The 16,023-nt window shown below is 52.2% G+C and overlaps 1 protein-coding gene across 3 annotated transcripts in view; it reads right to left on the bottom strand.

Moving 5' to 3' along the window:
- PTK7 (protein tyrosine kinase 7 (inactive)) overlaps window positions 1-16,023 on the bottom strand; it is an 84,947-nt gene that overhangs the window by 25,271 nt on the left and 43,653 nt on the right. For all 3 annotated transcript variants that reach the window (XR_001886740.1, XM_017878187.1, XM_017878188.1), the window contains exons 2-7: window positions 8,360-8,647; window positions 7,795-7,897; window positions 7,201-7,391; window positions 6,960-7,110; window positions 5,472-5,620; window positions 4,952-5,218 (exon numbers count right to left, since the gene is read on the bottom strand). Coding sequence is in view for 2 of the 3 variants with exons in the window: in XM_017878187.1 (XP_017733676.1) it covers window positions 4,952-5,218; window positions 5,472-5,620; window positions 6,960-7,110; window positions 7,201-7,391; window positions 7,795-7,897; window positions 8,360-8,647 (1,149 nt within the window). In the remaining variant the exon portion in view is untranslated. The remainder of the gene's footprint in view (window positions 1-4,951; window positions 5,219-5,471; window positions 5,621-6,959; window positions 7,111-7,200; window positions 7,392-7,794; window positions 7,898-8,359; window positions 8,648-16,023) is intronic.

The following is a 16,023-nucleotide window of genomic DNA, read 5'->3' on the forward strand; positions in this document are numbered from 1 at the left end:
TGAGACAGTCTTGCTCTGTCACCCAGGCAGGAGTGCAGTGGCACGATCTTGGCTCACTGCAAACTCCGCCTCCCGGGTTCACGCCATTCTGCTGCCTCAGCCTCCCAAGTAGCTGGGACTACAGGAGCCTACCACCACACCCGGCTAATTTTTTGTATTTTTATAGACGGGGTTTCACCATGTTAGCCAGGATGGTCTCGGTCTCCTGACCTCGCGATCCACCCATCTCGGCCTCCCAAAGTGCTGGGATTACAGGCGTGAGCCACCGCGCCCGGCCCCTTGTTCTTCTTATTATACCATAAAATGCCAAGGTGCAGTCCTCAGAAATCTGTTCTGTTTTAGTCACATTCACTCATCCAGTCCACAACCTTCAATACAGTATGAATGGTTGGTTCCCAAAACTACATCCTGATTCCTGTAAATCCAATTGCCTACTGGCATTTCCAACTGGATATCCAACAGGCATCTCAAACTTTACGTGTGCTAAAGGGAGCACCTGACTTCCCCCAAAACCTGCTCACTCATTTTCCCTATCTCAGTCAATAGAACTATCCAGTCAATTAAGAAAGCCAAAAAGCTAGCCTTGTCTTCTCTCTATACCCCATCCCCATCACACTCATTCTACACAAACCCTATCTACTGGGGCTCCTAAATATATCCTGAATTTGACCACCTCACCCCCACCGCTACTGCCTCTGTTCAAGCTCCTTTCAGTATCTCCCCTAGACTATTACAGTCATCTACTAATGGGTCTCCTTGTTTATACTCTCGGTCCTAACATCCGAATCTCAAAACAGCCAGAGTGATCTTCTGAAAAATCAGTCTTCCACTCAAAACCCTGCAAGGTCTTCCCATCCAATGTGGTGTGGTAGGCTGTTTGCAATGATAGTTATAAACAATTCTCCCATCCCTTTCATCTCTTTGCAATGTGATGTTGACACTTTCCCATCAAGAGGTGGAGTTTATTTATTTGTGTGTGTGTGAGACAGGGTCTCACCTGTTACCCAGGCTGGCGTGCGGTCATGCCATTATGGCTCACTGTGGCCTCAGCCTCCCAGGTTCAAGCAACCCTCACCTCAGTCTCCCAAGTGGCTAGGACCACTGGCACGTACCACCATGCCCAGCCAATTTTTTTTTTTTTTAGTAGGGGTCTGTCCATGTTGCCCAGGCTGGTCTCAAACTCCTAGGCTCAAGCAATCCTTCCATCTTCACCTCCTAAAGTACTGGGATTGCAGCGTGAACCACTGCACTAGGTCACAGTATATTTTTCTAGTCCCTGGAATCTGGGTGACCTGTGACTCCCCTTGTCCAACAGAACACAGTGGTAGTGTTGCAGCTTCCACTTTTGCCCTCTCGGAACCCAGTCACCAGGTGAGGAAGCCTGGGCTAGCCTACGGGAGATGCCATGTGAGGAGAACTAAGGCACCCTGGTCAATACCCCCGGTCAACTGCCAGACAGGTGAGTGAGGCCACCAGGGACCAGCCAGCTCACCACAAACATGCGTACACCTGATAGCACACCAGGTGGACGAGCAGGCCCACCTGAACCTGTCCAGAGAATCATAAGCATATCAATGGCTGTTGTTCGTTGTTTCAAGTCACTACGGTTTTGGTTTTGTTTGAGACAGAGTCTTGCTCTGTCGCCCAGGCTGGAGTGCAGTGGTGCAATCTCGGCTCACTGCAACCTCCATCGCCTGGGTTCAAGCGATTCTCCTGCCTCAGTCTCCCAAGTAGCTGGGATTACAGGCATGTGCCACCATGCCTGGCTAATTTTTGTGGGGTTTTTTATTTCTTATTTTATTTTTAGACAGAGTCTCACTCTGTCGCCCAGGCTGGAGCACAGTGGTGCGATCTCGGCTCACTGCAACCTCCGCCTCCACCACGTCCGGCTAATTTTTGTATTTTTAGTAGAGATGGGGTTTCAGCATGTTGCTCAGGCTGGTCTGAAATTCCTGACCTTGTGATCCACCCGCCCTGGCCTCCCAAAGTGCTGGGAATACAAGGCGTGAGCCACTGCGCTCAACCATTTTTGTATTTTTAGTAGAGACGGGGGTTTCACCATGTTGGCCAGGCTGGTCTCAAACTCCTGACCTCAAGTAACCCACCTGCCTTGGCCTCCCAAAGTGCCACCACAGTTTGAAGTGGTTTGCTGTGTAGCAATGGATAACTGATGCCGAAGCCAAAGTCCTTACTAGGTTTTTACAAGACCTAGGTAATCCGGTTTCCACCTCTCAGGCAACTTCAACCCCTCTCACCATCGTTTATTCAACTCAAGCCACACAGGCGACAACTGTTCCTCCAACATACAAGGCCATCTCCATCTCAGGGCCTATCACATGGCTGGCTCCCTTCTTCATTTAAATACCAGCTCAAATGCACCTTTTACAGAAGTCTTCCCTAAACTCCCTCTGGCCCTGCCCTTTCTCTATCACTTGCCCTATTTTATTTTTCTCCCTTGGTCTGCTGGCACCTAAAATTATATTTGTTCATTTGATAGTTTTTCTTACTGGCTTTGTCACCCCTACTAGAATATGAACTCCACAAGGAGAGGGGCTTCTGCCTGCTTTGTTCACAGTTGCATCCAGTACTGGGAACAGATCTAGCACAAGGAAGGTGCTTGACAAATCTCTATTGACTGACTGCATTCCCAGAGTTCTCCATCCTCTGGGATCTACCCTCTAACACCCAGCACCTGATCTGGCCCTGTTTGCATCACACACTCTCAAATGCCACAGGCCTCCTTCTCAGAACATAGCAAGGGACACTGGCGTGGCTCAGTCAGTGTCAGCTTCAGTTAGCATCTGTGGAATGACTGATTAAAGCCAGTAGTTCCCAAACTTGAGCACACATGAAGTACCACCCAGAGCACTTGTTAAATACACACCTGCCTGGGTCCCACCCCTAGAGTCTGGGTTGGGAGCTGTGGAGTGGGGTCCTGAATTCTGCATGTTTTTCTTTTTTTTCAAGGCTCCAGCAATGTCCTAGACATTTTTTTGGAGACAGTCTTGCTGTCATCCAGGCTCCAGTACAGTACTGTGATCAGAGCTCACTGGAATCTCCAACTCCCGAGCTTATCCTCCAGCCTCAGCCTCCCAAATAGTTGGGACTATAGGTGTGTACCATCATACCTAGCTAAGTTTTTAAATTTCTGTAGACACAAGGTCTCACTATCTTGTCCAGCCTGGTCTCAAACTTCTGGGCCCAAGAGATCTTCCCATCTCAGCCTCCCAAAGCCTGGGATTATAAGTGTGAACCACTGCACCTGGCCTGCGTTTTAAAAAGTATTCCTAATGAGGCCAGGCGCAGCAGCTCACGCCTGTAATCCCAGCACTTTGGGAGGCCAAGGCAGGTGGATCACTTGAGGTCAGGAGTTTGAGACCAGCCTGGCCAACAGGGTAAAACCCTGCCTCTACTAAAAATACAAAAATTAGCCGGGTATGGTGGCACACACCTTTAAACCCAGCTACTTGGGAGGCTGAGGCATGAGAATCGCTTGAACCTGGGAGGCGGAGGTTGCAGTGAGCCGAGATCGCACCACTACACTCCAGCCAGGGGGACAGAGCGAGACTCCCTCTCAAATAAGAAAAGACAAAAAAAAGAAAAAGTATGCCTAATGAAAGCAGGTGATTCTCAGACCTCAGCTGGAGGAAGGTTTGACTGTGCGTCTTGCCTTTGCACCTGCGCTGTGAGTGTCCTGAGCACCTGTTAACACGTGTGCTGTGATTCCCACCCAAATCACTGCCTGAGTGTGGGTGCATGTCTTCTAAGATTTCAGTATCCTAATGGGAACACTAGCATCACAACTTCACATTTACAAAGCCACTTTCATATTCAAATCTTTTTGCAAAGTTACCCACTCAGAAAGATAATAGTAATATAAAGATAAGTGGAAGAAGCAGATTGCGAAATAGTTTGTATGTGTGTGTGTCTCTGTGTGAATACTGTAATTTTTATTTTGTTATCCTTTTAAACTACCACAAAAGGTTTGGAACAACGCATGGCATAAATAAATAAGTAAACAAATCCCTATGCCTGTAGCAAGGATATAAGGGTTTTTTTTGTTTGTTTTGTTTTGAGATGGAATCTCACTCTGTCGCCCAGGCTGGAGTGCAGTGGCGCGATCTTGGCTCACTGCAACCTCTGCCTTCTGGGTCCAAGCGATTCTCCTCCCTCAGCCTCCTGAGTAGCTGGGATTACAGGCACGCACCACTACGCCCGGCTAATTTTTGTATTTTTAGTAGAGATGGGGTTTCACCATGTTGGTCAGGCTGGTCTCAAACTCCCGACCTTGTGATCCGCCTGCCTCGGCCTCCCAAAGTGCTGGGATTACAAGCATAAGCCACCACGCCCAGCCGGATATAAAGGGTTTATCGTGTGTACTTTCATTCATATTTCTTGCTTTTCTCCCCCTTTTTTCCATAAGTAATATGTTTAGTAGAGAAATTTGGAAAGCATAACAAACTAAAACAAATTTAAAATCACCTATAATTTTGTCCAACATTACCTCCCAAAAAAGAAAAAGAAAAATCATTTTCATCTACTTCATTTGGCCTTTTCAACCACCTTGCAGGGTAGGTAGATTACTGGCTCCATTTTATGGATGAGGAGACTGAACCCCAGTAAGGTGGGTGATTTGCTACCATCATCACTCTGTGCGTTGGGAGCATAGTGGGACCCAGGTCTCTAGACTCCTAGTCCATTGCTCTTTCCTCTGCACCTAGAGGACCATTTTTCTGTGAGGACTGTCACTATTTCCTCCGGAGCACCCACCCTAACCCCTGTGCCTGGCTCTCTACTGTCTACTCCGACTCCCAGTAGTGAACTGATTTCCAAGCCTGCAGGGCCCAGAACCGAGAGGGCCTCAGGTGAGCACCAGGGAAGCCTTTGTCCATCACACCCAGACCTGCGTTCCCCTCCACCTCTCCTTGACCTTCAGAGCAAAGGTGCTCACTGGCCACAGTGATGTTGACATCCTGTCTCCGCTGACCAGCCAGGTTGGCCGCGTGGCAGGTGTAGACACCAGCATCACTTTCAGCAATACTGGCCAACACCAGTTCGTGGCCCTTCTGGTAGACCCTGCCATGCGTGGGCAGTCGGACTCCTGCATGCTCCCACCACACACTGGGCTCTGGCAGACCCTTGGGGGGAAGGCAGGTAACACGCTCCTCGCTGCCCGCTGTAAACACCCGTGGCTCAAATAGAGGCATGTCTTCAATCTCTGCAAGGATATAAGTGGGAGGAATGGCCCGATTACTGTGGGTCTCAGGGTACATGATGTTCTCCCACAGCAAGCCTAGGCCCTTTTCCAGCACAAACCCTCCCCTGAAGCCCTCTGCATATCCTCCTCCTACCCCCAGCATCCGCTTCTTCCTCTGCCCTCCAAGCTGCTGAGTAAAACAGGAGCCTAAATCTCTATGTGCCAAAATGTTAAAGGCAGTCCCCACGTCAACACCCCAGACCCAGAGACTCACCTGCTAGATGAAGTGTGGCCTCCAGGATGACAGGTGGGCCCCTCTGCCCCTGGCCGATGCAGCGGTAGACTCCTGCATTGCGTGGCCGGACCTGGGTCAGCAGCAGAGACCCGTTGGCAAATACTGTGGCTCTGCGAAGGTGTGGGGGGCTGCAGAGGGGAGAGTGCAATTTGGAGAAAGTGGCCAATAGGCCTACTTCTGGAAAGGAATGCAAGAGAACCCCTTTCCTGCAAAAGTTGGAAATGTAGTAAGGAATCGACCAGGAACAGGGCAGAGAGAAGGAAGTTGACACTCCACACTGGTGTGTGTGCCTGCATACACTTGCTCAGGTGTACGTGCAGGTGTGTGTTCCAACTACAAGAGATCAGCTCGGGAAGCGATGAGGCAAATGACAATGCAGGTGAGAGACAGAGTGATATGGTTTGGCTGTGTCCCCACTCAAATCTCATCTTAAATTGTAGCTCCCATAATTCCCACGTGTTGTGGGAGGGACCCAGTGGGAGGTAATTGAATCATGGGGGTAAGTCTTTCCCGTGCTGTTCTCATGATAGTGAGTTAAGTCTCACGAGATCTGATGGTTTTAAAAAGAGGCGTTCCCCTGCACAAGCTCTCTCTCCTTTGCCTGCTGCCATCCATGTAAGACATGACTTGGTCTTCCTTGCCTTCTGCCAAGATTGTGAGGCTTGCCCAGCCATGTGGAACTACAAGTCCAATTAAACCTCTTTCTTTTGTAAATTGCCCAGTCTTGGGTATGTCTTTATCAGCAGCATTAAAATGGTCTAATACACAGAGTAACCACCATGTGCAACTGTCAAGACAGGGGAGCCACCATCCTGCAGGGCCACGCTGATAGGGCACCCAGCTCCAGAGTCAGATACCCCTCAGCCATACCAGGCAGGCTACTGATGATGTCCTCAGGGTTGAAGCCAAGTGGCATCCAAGTCCCTAGCCTAGGAAGCCACATCCCCAAGGACCATGGTCATGTCTGATACTACAAAGGTGTTCTATGCTCTCCTAGGGTCCAGGCAAGAACAGAAGTCCCTGCAGTGGGGCTGGAACCTTCTAGAGGTGTTTGCTTCCTCCAAAAAGCGTGTGTGTGTGTGTGTGTGTGTGTGTGTGTGATGTCTTTGTCATACTGGATCATGCTATCTAGACTGTGACCACCTGACTACCAGGTCTCTTGTGTCTCTCTCATCCCTGGGGTCTCTACCCTTCCATCCCAGACGACCCATGTGGGCAGTGGGGAGAGAGAAGTAGAACCACCACTAGCTCAGAGGGCCTTTGTGCAAACTGGAAAACAGCTCTTCCCAGAGACTCTTCCCTGTGTTAGACTCATCTTATAAAAGCAAAACATTCAACTGTGTCTGTTGGAAATTTGAAATAATACATGTACAAATCTGTGATGTCTGTGATACGAACTGCACCCCCTTCTAGAGAACGCATGTGTGTGGTACATGATACTGGAATGCTCCCGGCCAGATGCCTTACCGACTGCGGTTAGTGATGGGAGTCTCATCCTCAAAGAGCCACTGCAGGCTCGGGGGTGGCTGGGCTGAAAACTGGCAATGGAACATGGCCTCCTCATTCCTTGCTACTATCACGTCCTGGGGTGCCAGCACCACCCTGGCAAAGCTTTCATCTGGAGAGGGAAAGATGGGGGAGCAGGCAGGCTGGGTGGTGAGGCCCTCCTGTACTTACCTCATCCCTTCCGCCCCCAACCTAGGCTCACCAGCAATGCTCAAGGTGAAGTTCTGGCTGCTGCAGGCCTGGCCAAAAGCATTGTGGGCGCAGCAGGAATAGAGCCCACTATGCTCAGGACCAGCTGGCCAGAGCATCAGGTTCCGCTCCTTGCTGCTGACTGTGTTGTTGCTCTGACCATCAGAAAGGGGAGTCCCATCTCGGAACCACTGGTAGGTGGGCCTGCAGGGCAGACACAGTCAGCAGTGGGGGGCAGGGGTACTCACTGGCCAGTGGAGAGGATACAGAATCAGAGAGTCAGCGCTAGACCTTTCAGTTTATACATGGAGAAATAGGCACTGGGGAGGGGAAGGGACTTGCATAAGGGCACACAGTAATTCTGATTCAGGGACAGAATCAAGTTGAGATTAGATCTCTCAGCTCTACACACAATGTGGCCCACTCTTCAGGTCACCAGGGGCCGGTGTAGGGCAATATCTTGGGGGAGGCGGGGTGAAGAACACTGTGGTGATGGAAGGAGTGGTCACAGAATGGAGCGAGGTAACATCTGCATAGAGTCCAGGATTTGGGGAGACATCCCTGTCCGGAATAACCCTCTCCCATCCCCACTTCCTTGACTCCTTACCGAGGGTGCCCATCAATGTGACAACGAAGTGTGACCTGGGTCTGTGGCTGGATCTCAGCTTCTGAGGCTGGATGCTTCAGGACCACAGGACCTGCCTCAATCCCTGTAGCAGAGGCCATGGTTGCAGTGAGGGGCAGAGCAGGGCAAGGGTGGGAAGGCAGAGGGCAAGGAGGACAAGCAGGAAGCCATGGAACCTCGAGGCTCTGTGCCAACAGACACAAGGAAGCGCTGGAGGCTGAGGCTGGGGCTACAGGTACCAGATACTAAGTGCCTGCCTGGTCCCTGGCAGGTGAAGTCTGACACTTGGCCAAGGGCTCAGCCACCCTTTCCATTTGCACAAGCATGCAACAGATAAATGAGCCCCAGACTTGAAGGAAAAAATTTTTGGAAAAATGTAACTTTTAATTTCCTCTTATCCACATGAGCAAAAAGGGCTGATGATAAATGCATTCTGCCTGCCCCATTTAACTGGAAATGGGAGAAGCTGAAGCAAGAGAGGGGTCCTCCAGGCCTCAGTCGTTGAGGGTCTGACAAGGGGACTGGGCACAGCCCCCCTGGCTCTCACATTTGATGTTGAAGGAGGCATTGGCACTGCGGGCTTCTTCTCCAGTGACATCATCCCGAGCCACACACTGGAAGGTGCCAGAGTCCTGCAGCCGGTCCACAGCTGCAAAGCTCAGGCTACTGCCCTGGGTGAAACGCCGTTCCGTGTCCTGGACAGGCGCCCCATCGAGCAGCCAGTACACATGTACCAGGCCCGGAGCCTCGACCTCACAGCGAAGCAGTGCCCGGCGCCCCTGCAGTGCATCCTGGGAGGACGGCTGCTTGATGAAGACGATGGCTGCCTGGGTACCTGTAGATGGGGACAGAGGAGAGGCAGGGTCAGGGGGAGCTAGCCTCTGTCCTAACACAGGCCACCCTGTGCATAGGAGGAAAGGGGCTGTGTACACAGGAGGCATCCAATAAGTCCAGGTGTGAAAGATCATGATGCCACAATTGCAAGAGTCCCCTGAAAATTTTCTTTTCTTTTGAGATTTCTTTTTCTTTTTTCACTCGTCACCCAGGCTGGAATGTGGTAGGGCGATCTCAGCTCACTGCAACCTCCACCTCCTGGGTTCAAGTGATTCTTCTGCCTCAGTCTCCCGGGTAGCTGGGATTACAGGCATGAGCCACCATACCTGGCTAATTTTTGTATTTTTAGTAAAGACAGGGTTTCACCATGTTGGCCAGGCTGGTCTTGAACCCCTGACCTCAGGTGATCTGCCCACCTCAGCTTCCCAAAGTGCTAGGATTACAGGCGTGAGCCACAGTAGCCTCTCCTCAAAAGGTCTCAAGACTAGAGGGGCACACAGAACACAGTTACAGTCACATAAATGCCAAATGAATGGGGTGGGCAGGCAGTAGTTACTCTGGAGCACGAAGGAAGAAGGGATCCCTGAGGGCTGGCTGCACAGGGAGGCTTCCCAGCAAAAGAGAGACTGGGCCTGCAGGGTCAGAACACAGAAGGTTTTGATGCCAGGCTGAGGAGCCAGGGGACATTGCAGGTCACTTTCCCCTAATCCAGAATCAGGAGGTTTAGTAAAGTTAAATCATGATCCAAACAGCATCCTGGAAAGATGGCTTCATTCACGCCCCTTGATGGTGCCAACATCAGAGGTGGCCAGACGGGATGCTTTGAATCTCACCCACAAATGCTCTGCAGCCCAACGTTCCCCAGACGCTTCTTTGAAAAAACCTACCCCATCACTGGAGAAGCCAGTATTCTCTAGAAACCTGGGCTGCTGCCAAAGACAAGCCATCCTGTGTCCTGTTTTTTTTTTTTTTTTTTTTTTTTTGAGACTGAGTCTCGCTCTGTCAGCCAGGTTGGAGTGCAGTGGCGAGATCTTGGCTCACTGCAAGCTTCGCCTCCCGGGTTCACGCCATTCTCCTGCCTCAGCCTCCCGAGTAGCTGGGACTACAGGCACCCGCCACCACGCCCGGCTAATTTTTTATTTTTAGTAGGGACAGGGTTTCACCGTGTTAGCCAGGACGGTCTCAATCTCCTGACCTCGTGATCCGCCCGCCTTGGCCTCCCAAAGGGCTGGGATTACAGGTGTGAGCCACCGCGCCCGGCCCCATGTCTTGTTCTTTATCCCTAAGAATCCATCTGTGGCCAAGGTCAGCTTCTCTGTGGTTCCAGAGTTCCACTTGAAGCCATTCCCCTTCCTGTACTATTATAGTTCAGCTCTGGCCACGGGGTCCCTGCAACCAAAGGTGGAACCGCAGTCAGTGGGAACAAAGGAAAGAGGAAGAAGCCTACACTGCATGGCAGATGGGTTTAGGGAGGCGGAGGGCAGAGCCAGGCAGGTGGGTGGCATGGTTACGGCGGCGGCAGGAGCAACACACTGGGCTTTGTTCTTAGCCCGCGTGGGCGCCTTGCAGAGGCCTGGAGCCACCGGGCCTTGATCACAGAAGAGGACTCCCCGATCCCACCCCCCAGAAGAAGAAACGGGCCACCTGGAACTGCTACACGAAGCAGCAGGCTCTGCCTTGAGCCAAACTGGCTGGGGAAGTACAGAAAGGTACTAACGGGGTCTTTTCCATCCCTTCCCAAACCACTGGAAACTAATCCAAGTCCCCGGAGATGGGGTTCTGTTCTTTACGGGATGAGAATCAGTCTTCTCATAAAGTCAGTGTCAAGACAATTCTAGGATCCCCCATCCTGGGTCCAGATGAGGGGCTGCCCCTGGTGTTGGTCCATCTCCCAACGAGCTCATAGGTGCCAGCCCGCATCTCCTGACACAAAACCCAGTCATGGAGCTGGAAGCAGCTCAGAGCAGCCAACTCTGTGCTCTTCCCAGCTCCGCCCAGAGACTCAGAAACAACCCTCGAAGCATCTGATCCTACAATGAGGAGTCACATTCCCCACTGCCAGGTAGTGAAGTGGACACACCTCTTGCAGACAATGCCAGGCACACAAAGGCACCCAGCAAGCACTGCCTGAACTGAAGTGACCTCAAAGGAAGCGTGGGGCAAGAACTGATGCACAGAGTACTTCTGAAGCACCTCTCATGACGCAGATGAGCAGAATCAGACTGAGTCCCCAGTGGGCCTCTGCAAATGTGACTCACCAAAATCCTAGGACTTTTTTTTTTTTTTTTTTTGAGACGGAGTCTTACTTACTCTGCTACCCAGGCTGGACTGCAGTGGCGCAATTTTGGCTCACTGCAACCTCCACCTCCTGGATTTAGCAATTTTCATGCCTTAGCCTCCCGAGTAGCTGAGATTACAGGTACGCGTCACCACGCCTGGCTAATTTTTGTATTTTTTGTGGAGACAGGGTTTCACCATGTTGGCCAGGCTAGTCTTGAACTCCTGACCGCAAGTGATCCACCCACCTTGGCCTCCTAAAGTGCTGGGATTACAGACGTGAGTCACGGCGGCCTGCCCAAAATCCTAGGACCTTTGACTCAGAATTCCAGAAGGCTTGTCAAAGACCAAAGAGAGATCATCTGCCCTCGAAGTGTGGGCAAGTCCCCACCTTCCCCGCTCAGTTCCTGCAGACATGGTGGGGAGCCAGGAGTCTCACCCACATGCAGTAGCAGTTAAGGGGCTGGAATCAGATAGGCTGGGCTCAGATCCTGACCTGTTACATTCAGTGTGTCTGACACCTTCGATAAGTAACACAGACTGTGTCTCAGCTTCCTCTGCCTCTCTCACAAGGCTGTCATGAGTTGTAAACCTGGAAACACATGAAGTGCCTTGCAAAGGGTTCACCTTCAGTAAATGGCAGCTACTGTTAATATTCTTATGATCACCCTTCCTGCTCAAGGACTCAACTTCTAAGAAGATTAGAAAGCTCTCCATTTGCCAAGTGCCAGGACCACTCCCAGACCCTGGACAGGGGAGGAGCCGCCACAGCAGAGAAGTCTAAAGGGAATAAGCAGGTGGTGGGTGGGATAGAGGGGAAGGGGACCTGGGTTTGCAGGAACCACAGACCACCTACCATAGAAACCCAAGCTGGGAGAAGAGACAGCGTGACTCAGAGACCCCAGCTCAGCCTTGGCCACCCCCAGCTCAGCCTCTAGCACCCACTCCTGGGGCTGGGACTGGGCTGCTCCATAGCTGTGGTGAGAGATGCTGCATTCCCAGACTGCCACTCAGAGCCCCCTGCGCCCCAACGACTGGGCCTGGGAAACATCAAAGCCAGCCCCGAGGGGGCCTCTGTCCTGACGTCAGCTCACAGCAGGTCCTGGTTAGTGCTTGGCTGGGACAGACTTTAGATGTTTCTTTTTTCTTTTCTTTTTTTTTGGGGGGGGGTGGAGGGGGACAGAGTTTTCATTCTTGTTGCCCAGGCTGCAGTACAATGGTATGATCTCAGCTCATGGCAACCTCTGCTTCCCGGGTTCAAGCGATTCTCCTGCCTCAGCCTCCCGACTAGCTGGGATTACAGGCATGCGCCACCACGCCCAGCTAATTTTGTATTTTTAGTAGAGACTGGGTTTCTCCATGTTGGTCAGGCTGGTCTCCAACTCCCGACCTCAGGTGATCCGCCCACCTCGGCTCCCAAAGTGCTAGGATTACAGGTGTGAGTCACCCCGCCCGGCGGATGTTTCAAAAGGCAGAAAATGCAGCTCCCAGGCCTGCTCGAAGCCCCTGGCCCCTGCTATAAGCACCTCAACCATAAGGCTCCTTATTCAGGTTAGCCCAGTGCTGTGGCACCCATGTTTGCTCAGAAGACAGTCTGTGGTGTGCCCAGCCTGGCCATCTGCCCAGCTTGCAGGAGGGGACGTTGGTCTGCTGTTTGTTGTTGGGCTATTTTTGAGATAGGGTCTCACTCTGTTGCCCAGGCTGGTGTACAGTGGTGCAATCACGGCTGACTGCAGCCTTGACCTACAGGGCTCAAGTGATCCTCCCACCTCGGCCTCCAAAGTGCTGGGCTTACAGGCATGAGCCACACTGTGCCCGGCTTTGGTCCGCTGTTTTGTTTTGGGTAAGCAGACAAAGAAGCCCTGGCAGAAAGGTCAGACTCCAAGAAAGGAGCTGGGACGCAAGGGACTCTACTTTTGCTTTGTCAGAAGCTTTGCTGATAACAAGAAATGGAGGATAGCAATGACAGAGAAGAAGGCAGGCATTTCGGGATGGAGGTGGTACCTGCCTCAAGGTAATGTAGTCACCAGCACGTTCCTGTCCCCTCCCCTTGACCCGAGTATGCCCCCAGAACTGTGGTCTGGGAAAGGTCCTGGGCTTCCCAAGGCTACCTCCTCTTTCGCCACCAGGCTATGCCATGCAACCCCCTCCACTGCACACAAGCCCCCATGGAGATGCAGGCCACGTGACCCCGGAGGCAGCCAGCTCCATGTGCAGCTTTGCTGCTGACAAACAGCCCTGCCTCCGCTGCTCACTAGTGACGCTACCTTACTGTGGCCTCTGCACGGTTCTTCTTTGCCGTGAAATGGGGACAGTGGGCCCCACCATCCCGCCTGAGTGAGGGCTAACAGGTTCACATTCGCAAAGCCCACACATGGCACAAAACACAGAGGGTGCTGCTTCCCCGGTAGGAGCCTGCTGCACCGGGCTCAGCAGGCAAGAAGCCCTCAGCAACGACAGGCAGGCAGGGCCATCTGCCCACACCAGGCGCCGACCCCAACAAAGCTGGAGCTGCAAACACCCAGTAAGGACATTTTCCAAGCCATTTCCTTGGCTCCCTAACAGCCATCTATATGCAGACACTCACTTTGCCTGCGTCTCCTGCGCCTGCCCTCCACCCCCACCCCCGCCAGCATCTGGTCTGGTGCCCACCCTCCATGTTGCTCTCTGGGCTTGGGCCCAGCCGGCCCATGTGTGTATATGTGTGTGTGTATACACATACATATGTGTAAACACAATTGTTACAGAGAGCAGAGAGCAGCAGGAAGTTTTTCCTAAGCACTCCCACTCTTAAGTAATTTTGGCTGCTTCAATCCAAGGATCCATCTGGGCCACTCAGCTACCCATCTCTCAGGAGCTAGAACTCCTGGTTTAGGAAAAACGCCCCCAGGACCTATATAGGCTCCAGAATCTGCCACACATCACTGTTCGATTCTATCAATCAACTTCTCTCTCTCATTAAAGAAAATGCCATCTGGCTGGGCGCGGTGACTCATGCCTGCAATCCCAGCATTTTGGGAGGCCAAGGAGGGCGGGTCACGAGATCAGGAGTTTGAGCTTGGCCAACATGGTGAAAGAAAATGCCATCCTTCACATGTCTCAGGACAAGGGTGAGATAGACTCTGGCTGAGCAAGGAGCTTGATGCTACCAGCCCAGAAGTCCTCCAGGAGTGTGCTCCACAGAGGCATGGGGATTTTGCATGGTGGAGCATGACTCTGTGAGTAATTGCAGGATCTCCCACATCCAAAGTCAACTAGCCATACACGTGTCTGACTCTTCCACACCAGCACCACACTAAAGACTCAGTCCTTTGGCCGGCTGCGATGGCTCTAGCCTGTAATCCCAACATTTTGGGAGGCCAAGGCAGGTGGATCACCCAAGGTCAGGAGTTCGAGACCAGCCTGGCCAACATGGTGAAACCTCATCTCTACTAAAAATTAGCTGGGCATGGTGGCGCATGCCTGTAATCCCAGCTACTTGGGAGGCTGAGGCAGGAGAATCGCTTGAACCAGGGAGACAGAGGTTGCAATGAGCTGAGATCATGCCACTGAACTCCAGCCTGGGTGACAGAGCAAGATCCATCTCAAAAAAAAAAAAAGACTCAGTCCCTGGCTCCACAGCCCAGGTCCCTGTAGGGGATATCCTGAATGCCAGATGGCCCCTAGAGTCCAGGCCAAGGTGGGTGGCTCCTGTAGGGCATACATAGACCCCCAAGGGAGATGTCTGCCAGCTTCCCAGTGCAGGGAGACAGCGCCAGGCCGCAGGCCAGGAGAAGCAGCCCTCAACCTGAGAAGCATAAGTGCTCCCGGGGAAGAGCAGCCCCGGGGCTCCCTGACCCACAGAGGACAAACTTTCTCTCACGTCCCCACCACTTGGAAACTCTGAAGGCCAAACCAGAGGGCCCAGGATGCCTCCCCAACCCCAGAATAGCTTACCTAATCCTCCCCCAGGGCCCAGTGCACTGTACCGCAGACCTCATACCTTGAAGATCTGACTGATACCCTTGACTGCTCTTGAGCCACCCCAAAGGTGTGTGGCCCATTTTTTTCCTTTTTGAAATAGGGTCTCACTCTGTCACCCCACACTGAAATGCAGTGGTGCAATCACGGCTCACTGCAGCCTCAACCTCCCAGGCCCAAGCAATTCTCCCACCTCAGCTCCTGAGCAGCTGGGGCCACAGGCATGTGCCACCATGCCCAGCTAATTTTCAAACTTCTTTTGCAGAATTGGGGTCCCCCTAGGTTGCCCAGGCTGGTAGTGAACTCCTGGGCTGAAGTGATCCTCCTGTCTCAGCCTCCCAAAGTGCTGGGATTACAGGTATGAGCCACGACCACGCCTGGCCACATTTGTAATGTTTTGAAGAACAGTCTCAATCACTGCAGGAATGTCACTTGAGTGAACAGTAAGTCCAGTCATCTCCCTTTCACTCACATTGGCAGAAACACAAAATGTTGCTGGGGTATTTGTGACTCTGAGGATTTAGAATGTCTCCCCCGACTACTACCAGTACACCGTATGCGGTTTCAGTGCAAGCAATCCAGACTGTCTGATGGTGGGCCCAGAGCATAAGGGTTCAGAGGTCGCTGAAGATGGACAAGCTGACTCCAAGACCCAGTGAGCTGCAGAGCACAAAATTCTGCTTCACTTCTGTCTTTCCAGTGTCTATAAAAGGCCCCAGGTTCACCAACAGCAGCCCTCCAAAATCATCCCGGCCCTTGCCCTAAGCAGGGCAAGAGGGAGCACAGCCAAGGACCCTGCTGAGTTTTCCTATCCTGGGACTTAATATCAGTATCTGGAGAGGTTCCCACATCCAGATTAGAGAAACAGAACAGGATCACCAAGGACTGGGGCAGAAACAATTTAGCAGGCCAGCTCTTAGATCTCGGATGAAAACCGAAACTTAGACTTGCCTGTCCCACTCCCAGGAGGCCCTGGAGGGGGCAGATTAACCTCTAACGGCAGGAGTAAGGCCTTGGGTCCGGCATCATGTGGTGGTATCCAAGCATGGAGAGACAAAAATGCCAGCCAGCTGAGTCAGGCACAGCGCCTGTAATCCCAGCAGCTTGGGAGGATGGGGCAAGAGGATCCCTTGAGGCCAG

This window comes from Rhinopithecus bieti, unplaced genomic scaffold (assembly GCF_001698545.2).
Source record: "Rhinopithecus bieti isolate Rb0 unplaced genomic scaffold, ASM169854v2 scaffold_9981, whole genome shotgun sequence".
In the NCBI taxonomy this organism is placed as follows: Eukaryota; Metazoa; Chordata; class Mammalia; order Primates; family Cercopithecidae; genus Rhinopithecus; species Rhinopithecus bieti.